The 11,633-nt window shown below is 37.7% G+C and overlaps 1 protein-coding gene across 1 annotated transcript in view; it reads left to right on the top strand.

Moving 5' to 3' along the window:
• The window catches only part of KAT6B (lysine acetyltransferase 6B), a 110,943-nt gene that overhangs the window by 5,128 nt on the left and 94,182 nt on the right, over positions 1-11,633 (top strand). Inside the window, 1 exon segment of the mRNA XM_017746330.1 lies at positions 1,853-2,749. Coding sequence (XP_017601819.1) covers positions 2,129-2,749 — 621 coding nt within the window. The 5' untranslated portion in view covers positions 1,853-2,128.

Here is an 11,633-nt window from a genome sequence, read left to right as displayed (position 1 = left end):
AGGGAAAGAATGGCTTTTGCTAGCTGGAATAAATGAAAATGTCTGTTTACAGAACAAGTTATTGTTGGATTACAGATACTTGAAATACACAGACCTGTTATCAAATACAACTTCCATGAGTACAGTCTGTAAGCAAGAAACAGGATTCAATCCGTGTAGATCAATAGGGTTCAGTATGTGAGCCAGTTCAGCATTCAGGCCCTGCATTTGCATCAGGAATGTGTCTTTTTCAGTCTGGCAGTCACTTGAATTTTCATATTTATAAATCTGAAAATGTTTAAGCTTTGATCAAAATCAAGAAGGACAGATTTGTAAAATGAATTGATTAATATTGACTATTTGGGTATAGAAAAATTTTATACTCACCAGTAACCAGCTGAACTTTTGTTACTAATCCTGTTGTGTAGGTATAATAATGTGTGAAACATGAGCTGGAATTTATATTTAAAGACATTTTTGAAGGACAGAGTAAGAAAAAGGTATAGGACAGAAAGGATGTGGTGTTATATTCTTTGTCCTCATAGTTGCCGAGGAATCTTTTTAACAGATTGGAAATACTTTTGATTACTGTATCAGTTCAGGGTTTTTTCCTAGTGATAATTTGCTCAAGTTTTTGAACATGATTTAAATGCAGGATGACTGGAGTAAATGAAGAAAGATGAGGACCAGGACTTGTGTAATCATAGATGATTTTGTTATTTGTAGGCTGTTTGCCATAGCTTTATAAATGTAGTTGCATATTAACTAATTTTAAATTTTTGCTGTGAAACTGGTGAATCTTCTACTTTACAAGATAACCCATATATTGAGAAAGAAAATTTTTCTCTTCTGTTTTTTATTTGTTTTCCTTTGATTCAAAGTAATTATACAGTTCTGTTAATGCCTTCAGAAGTTCTCACTCACTTCATGGCAGAAAAAAAGAATACTTCAAAAATATTTATTCATTATGCAACTCCTGTCTAAGTTTAATTTGTGAGACTGTTGTTTTATATTTTTCATATATTTTCCCAGAATGAATAAACTCCTCATCAACATGTTCTTTCAGGTTTCTTAAATGAGTTTTTGTAGACACTGAATTTTCTGTTAGAGTTATGTATTCCATAATAAGTAAACAAAATTTTTTGTTAAACTGTGAGTCAATAAAACATTTTTCATTGTGACCTCTTTTAATACATCTGTGTGCTGACAACCTATTTATGTGAAAATGCCTCCTGTTACTTAGTTTTAATTTCTGTTCCTAAGGATTTGTATCAAAAATGCCCCTGTGCTGAATGCCTTAAAATGAGAAGTGCATTTGTGATGTATTTTGGTTTTGTAGGGTACCTAAATATTAATGAAGGGTGTAATACTTGTAACTTGATTCTGATACTTTTGGTTTTGATTTTCCTGAGTTGTGTAATCAACATGGCAGAACTCTTAGACACAGGATATTGTAAGAATTGGCAGTGGTTAATAATTTGACTTTCATTGGCTGGGGTTTGGTTTTCTGTTTGTTTGGGTTTTCTAGTGCATGTATAATCCATGCAGAAATTATTTGTAGGCAGTTTGTTTTAGGGAGTGTTTTCAGATCCCTGACTGAATGGAAATTGTCCAGTAGGTCAGTAGTAGGTTAAGTGTTGGGGTGATGGAATTTAGGAAAACTAAATCCCCTGACTGTTATGAGAAGCAGAAGGACTTTATGATGACTTGTTTGGTGTGGGGTGGGAACTGACAAATGTTTCATATAACATCACGAAGATTTTTCTACGCTGTACCATCTATAGTATGAATGCATGTCTGAATATGATTTTTCTTTTTAGTACTTTAGCATTAACTATATTCTCTCCCTGCCTCTTGTTTTTTCTTTTCAAAGGTTGCAACAAACTTTCTTTTAAGGACCTGCCGGTGTCATCACAGATGAATCCCTTCTATGTTTCGCTAACAGTAATGTAGTTGGAAAGTTTCAGTCAGCAGGTATTTCTCTGCCTTTTCTGACTCCTCAGGGTGGATATTTTTGACATGTGTCCAAGCAGTGTGTGGAATCCTTTCATTTGTGTTTGAGGTGTGAACAACCTCGGAAAGATCTGCTAAAAGGATAAGGAGGAACCTCTATGGGTAACTCTTGGCTGGAAACAATTACTGGTCAACCATGGTAAAACTTGCCAACCCTCTTTATACGGAGTGGATTCTGGAAGCTATACAAAAAGTTAAAAAGCAAAAGCAAAGGCCTTCTGAAGAGAGAATATGTCATGCTGTTTGTGCTTCCCATGGATTAGATAAGAAGACTGTTTCAGAACAGTTGGAACTTAGTGTTCAAGATGGTTCTATTCTTAAAGTTACTAACAAAGGTCTTGCATCCTACAAGGACCCAGATAATCCTGGACGGTTTTCATGTGTTAAACCTGGCACTATTCCCAAATCTGTTAAGGGATCTAGAGGAGCTTGTAATGAGCTTCGTAATGTGGATTGGAATAAACTCTTGAGAAGAGCAATTGAAGGGCTTCAAGAACCTAATGGCTCCTCCCTGAAAAACATAGAGAAATATTTGAGAAGTCAAAATGACCTAGCAAGTATTTTCAACAATCCTGCCTTTCAGCAGAGGTTGCGGCTAGGGGCCAAACGTGCTGTGAACAATGGGAGGTTACTGAAGGATGGTCCTCAGTATAGAGTGAATTATGGCAGTTTGGAAAGCAAAGCAGCTCCGAAATACTCCAGCACCTTCCCAGCTTCCCTTCCACCTGTCAGCCTATTACCCCATGAAAAAGACCAGGTAAGTCTGAAAAATGAGAGCTAATGTAGTAATGAAAAACTCTTCTTGATATCCTTTGTTTATTAAACTAATACAAAAGTAATGATTCTTCTTGTGCTTTATTTACCCATTTAAATATATATGAGTGGGGATGTATATCCAAGATGCGTGCAGGACCAGTGCTGGTAAATGAATTTTACTTGGCTCCCTATGTCCTGCTGTTCTGCATTGGATAGTTTGCTTTGTGTATTTTCAGTAGATGAACAGAGCAGCAGGGAAGAGTACAGCTGTATGCTCTGTTGTAGGTATGAGATTGTTCTGTCTTGCCTGACAGACTGGTGTAGCTGAAATCTGCAGTATGATTTGATTGTGGCCTTTTACCTTCATTTTCTGCCTGGATATACTGTTTTTCTTGTGGTTTGACCACCACCTGAAGTACCACTGGTGGGACTTAGTGATGTTTAAGACCATTAGAATTATTATTTTTTAATTATATTTGTATGTACATAGTTAGCTTTAAAATGACAATTAATAGAAACTGGAATTAATGTAAATATTCTAGGAACAGAAGTGACGGTGTTAGAGTGTCAATTTGAGCTAAACTGCAGGATCCTCCTCCTGTTTCACTTTTGTTGCACTCCCTACATGGGTTTATTTTTGCTATTACTTGAGTCTTGTTTTGAAGTTAATTGTTCACAGGGTTTCAGCCTTGAGGGAGAAAGAGTTATCAATTAGTTTTTTGTTTATGAAATGATAGTGTCAAAGACATGTCTGCAGGCATTCTTTGATCATTTCCCATTTCGTATGGTGAAGTGTGTTTGGAATTTTCAGTGTACTTGGGGGAAAGAAAGTTACTTGTTGTAGTTGAATTGACTTACAATTATTTGTAAGTTGATGGTTTGAGGTTGTTTTCTTTTTTTGTTTTTGTTTTCCTCTTCTGGCTGGTCAAGTTTGATGTCAGTTGTTTTAGACGTGCAATAGTTCAGAGAGTTTTGCTATTGTAGAGGTGCCACCAGTGTCTCCTAGAAGCTCAATGATGGTTTTCATTCATCTTTTTCCTTTGATTGTGAGATGATGGAGGATGCAGAATAGAAAATGCTTGCGTTAGAATTATTTAGTGAGGTCTTCAGGAACAGTTGCTTAGAGAACTGTCAGAGGTGAGTAGTTGTAGCTTTATTTTTGTGAGCTTCTCTAAAGGTATGTTAAATATGATTGCATTTATATATGGATATCTATTTCTGTCAAATTGGACCTCTTGGGTATTTGAGGGATGCATGGAGCTTCACATTCTATAATCTGAATGGAAATTCAGAAGTGCTGCATACTGTGCAATTACTGCTGTAGCCATACACTATAAACATTTAATTAGTTGTAGTGATAAAGCTGTCTGTTTTAAGTACTTTGAGTTTCTACTGTAATTCTGATACTGTAATGACATGAAAAATTTGAGGGCTGGAGTACTGAGCAACCCAAGTAACATGAATTCTGTAGAAACAAAAATCTCCCTTGTTAGGCTACCTACTGGGACTGGCACCCATTGCATGGAATGTTACTTGGGTCATGGTGCTAAAAAAGCCATTACTGCCATACTAAAATACTGGTATAAGGATAAATCTGTCTTCTAGAAGTTAGCCAAACAAATCTGTTCTTTAGCAAGTGCTTTGGCAAGAAATAAGCTTTCATTTGGGTGCCTCAAAATTAGCAGTGTGACTTGCGTGTTTAAAAACTGGCATACGGTTTTTCCTGACAAAAATAGTTTTGATGTGAGGTTGGTGAATCAGTAGTTCCATGTTAGTGTAGTGTCCACTTAGCTGTGCTAGCTGTGATCAGGGTTACTGAGCAAATACAGAGACTTGTTTTAAATATGGGATTTTTACTGTTCTTCACTATGTGCGGCTTTATATACTTCAGGGACAGTTCTGAAAGTTAAGTGTACATAAGTTGTCCCTGTTATTGGGATGTGACTGCATCTTCATTTGAAATTGATGTTAATTTGTGTATAAGAAGAATGACATTGCAAGAAAACTGTTAGGCTATTTTTATTGGAAACATTTAAGTGACAGTATGGGGCATGTTAAGATTATTTATTGAAATTAATACAATAAATTTATCCAACTGGCATCTCTTAGGAATGGCTGATGTTTGATGAGATTGGTGTATTTTAAAGTTTCTTTGGCTCTTTCTATAGCTAGCACAAGTAAGAGATGATTTTTGTTGGGGTGGCTAATTTTGTATGTTTGGTTTGGTTTTTTTGTTTTCAAATACTAGAGGTGAACTTCTAGTATGTCTTTTGTTGACCTTTCTGGAGGAGAAGAACAAATGGAGGGATACACAGAAGTCTGTTTTGATATCTGTGGAAGTTTGAGTAATTTTGATTATTTTTCTTTAATTAATGCATAATTAACATCTCATCAGGATGAGACAGATTTGGTGCATTAGAAGTGCGTTAGAGCTCTCAGTCATTCTGAACATTCACACTCAAATGCAGACTCTGAACTTTTCTTCCTGAGGGAGTGAAAGGTGATCAGAAGAGATACAGTATGGCCTGTGTGTGTGATTGTGTTGTGCGTGGGTTGTTGTTGGTTTGTTTGGGGTCTTATTGGTTGTTTTGGTTTGGGATTTCTGGTTTTGTTTGCTTGCTTCAGTCACCCACCCAAAGCATCTGAGTATGTAATACACTGAGAAGATAAATACTATGGAAATGCAGTGTCACTGAATTTAGTTTTGCAGACCTGGAGCCTTGACTATGTGACAGGAGTGTTGAGTGGTTTGCATTCTATGAAATAGTTGGAACAGGGAGCTGGAAGTGCTAAACATTTGTCTTAGTGGTGATGATATGGAGCTGCTTTTCTCGTCTGTATTAACTGGGTGATCCAATCCTACTAGATATAGTTCTCTTGTTTCATTAGATTTAGAAATAGCTGCAATTAGTTACAGCGATGTAGCTGACATGTTTCCTCCTGTTATCCATTGACCTGGAAGAAAGGATTTGTATAAAAATGGTGTCTCAAGTATTACTCTGACTCTTCTGGATTTGGGCAAAGTTGTATCAACTCTTGAGTTAGAGCAGGAGAAAGCATGCAGTGCAACTGTTTAAATCTTCGCTTACTCCATCCCTTTCCATTTCCTTGTGTGTGTGGAGGGTTGCTTTTTCATCTCTGAATGAAGAGATAGAAGTACAACGTTCGTGTAAAGACAGATTTTGTTGGAAGGTCGGTAGCTTTTGGCAGCTATATGGTGTCTAGGTGGTATAGCGTGTCATGAGTAGTGTATATTATATAAAGGACTTTTCAGTTACTTGAAGTACTCTGATGGTTACATTGAGGTAAATGCTCACTGATGTGTCTGGACAGGTAACTTGAATCAATGCACTTCAAAAGGTGCCTGTTTTAGTGTTAACTGGGTGTGTGAAGGACAGCATCCAGCTAGAGGTGGAGCTGCCTTAAGAATGAAGGAAAACTGAAAACAGTGGTATCCTTCAGGAGGAAGATTTGCAGTGTCTTTTTTATGTCCTGAAAAAAAATCCAGAAAAAATTTTCCTCAAATAAAGAAACAAAAAAGCCAAAACATACACACACACAGGAAAGCAGAAAAATAATTTTGTTGTGCAGCAGTTTGATCTCGTGCACTTTGCTATGTTGCAGTGCATATTTAAACAGTTTAACTGGTCTTATGTGCACTTCCTTATGCTCAAGAGTATCTTGCATAGATACCCTCCCTTTTGCTTCACACCTTTTCTCACCAAGTATTTTCTGAAAAGGGCTGTATGAATATGTTAGCCAGAAAATGCAGTGTAAAAACTGGTTACATAGTAGGGAAGGGTGCGAAGAGAGAGGAAAATTGAGTGATACTTAGCTTTTCAATAAGTCTTTGAAGCATTAAAATGCACTTCTGGAAATGCAGCAAAGTGGTATTTAAAACTTACGGTTAGTTTTAAGAAGAGTGTTTAATTTATCTTTAATGGTGTCAGTTTAGAATGGCAACATTGCTGATGTTTTCTCTGAGTGTTTTCCTTGTCTCTGGGACAAGCAGTAGGAAGGTTCTGCAGTTTGGGAGCTGCATGAAACCTAAGAAGTCTTGGGAGTTAGCCATTTCCTGAGCACAAATGCTATGTGACTATAAACTCAAAGAAACAGATATTTGTAGGCTGTAGGCAGCTTTTTATTTGCTTATTTTTAGACATAATTTAAAAGGATAGATCCAGCTTTTAAAGGTGAAGAGGAAGTGGCCATTGTAACATTTTCAGAGGGCTGTGGGAATGCAAAGTGTATCTCAATAGTTACATCTTTGCTGTGTTCAGAATAATTAGTACTTAAACTTCAAAGATGCAGTTCAAATGGAGATGGCTTGGTGTTGGTTCTCTTCCATGCTCTCTTGAACAGCTCAGCAACTGTGATTTTCATCTGATTATTGGCATGAAAAATTTTATTAATCCCTCTTTCACTTTCATTTTGTCTTTCTAAGCTTTCATGCAAAACCAAACTTGTTTTATTAATTTTTCTTACCCTGCACTCCTATCTAATTTTGTTTTCACTGGCCTACGTACATTTAGCTTTTCAAAGTGTAACTTGGCATGGGTTGAATTTCAGTTTTCTGGTATGTAGCTTGTGCCAGTGCAGACACTGGGTGTTCCTCCTTCTGTCTTTCAGGCAAAGGGCCAATCTATAGCGAATTGCTTTTTTGGCATCCAGGCTCCTCCTTGCTCAGTTTCTCTTCCTGTGGGTAGGCAGCAAGACAGCGTTGGTTTAGATTTCTTGTTGCCTCAGTCCTCTAGACTTTCCACTGTGCAGAAACAGAAAAGGGAGGCAGAAAGGAATGCACAATGTATCTTGCAGATTTACACGTGAGGGGTTATTTGTAATGCCAAACTTTGGGAGCTGGCTTTATGTGGTGTCTGTGCTTATGAGGGTGAGTTTGAGCACCAAAATACAGTGGTGGAGAAGTTTCTAGAGTGTCTGCAGTGCTACAATTGAAGAGACTGTATACGGGGAAATGGAAAAGAAATCTTGTTTGAACTTTGAAAAAGGTTTGAACTTTGTCAGTCCATAAAATACTGTTGTCTTCAGATGCAACCTTTGTTTCTCTCCTCATAACATCTTCATGGTGACAAAATACTGAGGAATGTTGGCATTACTTGGCAAACACTACGTCTCATGTTTGTGCTTCTCATTATTTCAATTCACAAGTTACCTTTATTTCTTGGAAGGGTGGCCTGCACCTTAACTGTGTGTATATCTAGTCCTGGAAGTTCTGGGATGATTGCTAGGTACTGCTGCTCTTGTGTTTTGGGGTGTTTTGGTTTGGGGTCTTGATTTTTTTTTTTTTTGGTGGGTTTTGTTGTTGTTGTTTGTTTTATTTTGGGGGGTTTTGTGTGTGGGTGGTAGTTTTTGGTTTTGTTTTGGTTTTTTCTGTCCCTGTAGCTTCTGAAATGATAAAAGTACCAACCCTGTGCATAAGCCAAGGGAATTCTTAGAAATAGGTCCTATTAACACCTGAGATACTGGACCTTACCAGAAATTGAAGTGGAAGTGTCTCATCATCCCATATTGTGAAGAAGCAACTCATACTGCTGTATAGATAGATATATGTGGCTTTGGGGGGCTTTTTTTTTTTTTTTTGTGTGTTTTACAATTTAGCACATTTGAACCAACCCAAGAAGCATGCTTGTAAGAGTTTTCTTGAATTGTATGGTGGGAAGTAAGTGAAATACTACTGTTTCCTGAGTTAGATTGGTCTGTTCCTTCCTAAGGCAGGGTAGAGGTTAGTTTTTAATTTCTGATGTGAATTAGTTTCTGCAAACAGGGTCATATTTGCAGTAGCCTATAGAACCATGAGGGAAGACCCTACTCATCTTTTTTTTCCCCCAAGTTGGATATTCTGAACATAGTTCTGCATGATATGCCTGTGGTTCTTGTTTACTGCAAGGAGTGATTCCAAACCTTATACTGCAGGCTGTTTAATCCTAAGGCTTGCTAAACTTTGATTCTTTTGGTTGTTTCCCTTCAAAATTAATTGGTGTGGTGTTCTGTGGTGAGTCCTGTAGTGAAACTGACAGCAGTGAGTTAAAGAAATCCTATGTAGTTCCAGCAATTCTGTTGGTGTTTATTCATCTATGCTGTTTTCTGTGAACTCCTCTGGCTTAACCGGGAGTGACATTTGACTCCTAAACTATGGTTAGAGGTTTTATTCTGCATTTTTCCTCCCAGATTAATTTTTCTTCAACTAGTCAATGCATGGATATCTCCTTTGTCAAGATTCCTTCTAAAACATAGAAATACCAGAAGGCTGCCTTAGATATAAGGAGAACTACCTAGTGTATTTTCTCAGTGCTGTTTTCTTACCTGTTGAAAGTGTCTTTGCTTTTCCATGTTCAATAATAGTGATGGTCTTGACTCTTGGGTATTTTTTCCATGTCAGTTGGAACAGGATAGCAATTCCATATTGTTTCCTGTTGTTGCAGGAACTTTATTGTAAAACATGTGATGAAAAACCCTGATTACTTGCAGTTGAAGTTGTCTGCTATATTTGACATGTTATTTTTTTTTTGTCAAGAAAGATCTCAGATATAGATTAACTGCTAATTAACCACAGTTTTCCAATTTGGTAGTTGGAAATGGCAAAAGACTCACTTTTGAAAGAATTTCAAGCTAGCATTAAGAAAAGATCAACAGGTATTAAAGGTTTTTAGAACTTTGAATCCATTTATGGATCTTGGCTCTCTGTATTCAGGACTATGTTCGCCTGGATATAAGGACAGATCCATGATTTGAGGGCCTGTTTCAAGTCAGGACACTAGGACTTTATGGAACCAAGTGGATGGAGTGCTGTTGTGTACTGGAACAACAGTTTTAGGGCTCAAATGGTGGCTGTAGAATTTTGAACATGATGGCACGTCAGATCAGGCATCCCTTAGCTGACTGGTCTACTGCTGTCCTTTGTGGTTACCTGGTAAGGAACACATCAACTTCTAAACCAGTGTGATTTCCTTCAGTTGCAATATTACTTGTATTTATTGTTGTTTTTCCCAATCTTCTTATATCCCTCATTGAGGAAAATTATTACTGGTGTCACATAGATTTTTCCGTGGTTTTTTTTTTTTCCTCTCCAGGTTCTTTGTGAAGAGCTTGAAGTTTTGAATTTGCAGGCACAGCCAGCCTTCTTGAAATGAGTGGGTGTGACCTGTTACAGGGATGCCTGCGTAGGCAGCTCCAGGGCTGCTGCACTTAGTTCTAGGTTTGTATGGATTATTGTGACTTCAGGTTGTGCTGTAGAGAAGATGTTGCATAAGGAAAAATCCCATGTGGTGAGGGAAACTGCAGACTTGTAAATTGTCTGCTCTTGTGCCTTGTCACTACAGTACTAGCTAGTGTGCACAAATTTCTGCTTTGTCAAGTTTTTGGGGTCTAGAGGGACAGAGTCCCATTTTTCTCCCCTCGTGGTTGTGGTGGTACAGTCCAGAAGTTACCAATTAATGCAGTCCTAGGTGGCGCAGGCTTGAGACTTCTGGTTTTAATTACAAGCAGAGCTCTGGCACAGGAAAAAAGCTCTGTATGACCTCAGCAGAGGTGTCTGGTAGGCATGGTTGATGTTTTCTCATCTAGGAATAGAAGTAGAGCTAGCTTTAAGCTATGGTGAGTTTGCCGCACGTTTTCCACATGCTCTTCAGGAGTTAATTTCATCACTGGTGGTATTTTGAAGTTGGCTTCAATTTCACATCTGTTTTTCCAAAATGGTGCAGATGAGTGACTGTAGTTTTAAGAAGTAATTTTTGTGTAATGTCCATGTATCCGTGGCAACACTAACTAGCAATGTTTGCATTTGGCTCAATAAAAGACAAATGTCAGTGGCACCCGTGTTTCAGACATAGAGTACAGGCAGTTCTTAACTAATGAATAAGGAGAATCATAGAATTATTTAGGGTGGAAAAGACCTCAAAGATCAGTGAGTCCAACTGTTAACATAGCACTGCTATGTTCACCATTAAACCATGTTCCCAAGGGCTGCATCTGTATGTTTTGTGAACGCTTCCAGGGATAGTGATTCCAATACTTCCCTAGGCAGCAGGAAGTATTTACACGTAACAGTTGAAAGGAGTACAGTCAAGATAAAATTGCCATAGATGTGTGGGACTGTTGTGTTAGAGCATCTCTTTCAGCACTACACATTGGGTGATTATAGTGAAGATGGAGGCTGCTATTTTTCAGATGGCAAGCTAATGAGAGGTAACTGGCACAAGCTGCATCAAGAGAAATTGAAGATAGATGAAGGACAAAATCCTTTAAAATGAGGATGGAGAGACATGGAACAGGGACTCGGAGTGGCAATGGAATCTCCATCCTCAGAGGTGATCAGAGCTGTAACAGGCAAGGTCCTGAGCAACCTAACTGGTAAAAATGTGAGTAATACCTAACTTGCAAGTAGCGTGGAATTCTTTAAAATGCTTAGCATTTAGTGGATAATGAGCAGTAGTTAGCAAAGACATTATACAAAAATACAGTTAAATGGGTGATGAAAAAGTTAGTGTTTGAGCCTGAAAAGATTCTTAAGACCAAAGAAAGTTCTGTTATGATCACTGAACTTAATAGTATCTAGTTAACAAGTTCTATGCTTATGAAGGCTGCTGTATCCCTCCCTTCTGTTCCAAATTTAAAGATACTCAGCTTTCATTTCCTACTTTGATTTTTTTTCTTTTGACCTCTGAATGCTAGTATGCCTGCTGTAGGAGTCAGTTTAACAAGAATCTATTAATGGTAGAGGAAGAGGACAGTGCATTGACTCCTGCAAGTAAGTATTTGGTTATCAGTCAGTTTATAAATATAAACACAGAGGTTAATGTAATAAACAATGGGGTTATACATAAACATGGTATTTTCTGGTCTGAATATTTTTGCTCTGCCTCGAACTG

The sequence above is a fragment of the Corvus brachyrhynchos genome, unplaced genomic scaffold (genome assembly GCF_000691975.1).
Source record: "Corvus brachyrhynchos isolate BGI_N302 unplaced genomic scaffold, ASM69197v1 scaffold279, whole genome shotgun sequence".
Classification (NCBI taxonomy): Eukaryota; Metazoa; Chordata; class Aves; order Passeriformes; family Corvidae; genus Corvus; species Corvus brachyrhynchos.
Note: the sequence above shows the minus strand (reverse complement) of the source record. Positions and strands in the feature narration are given on the sequence as shown.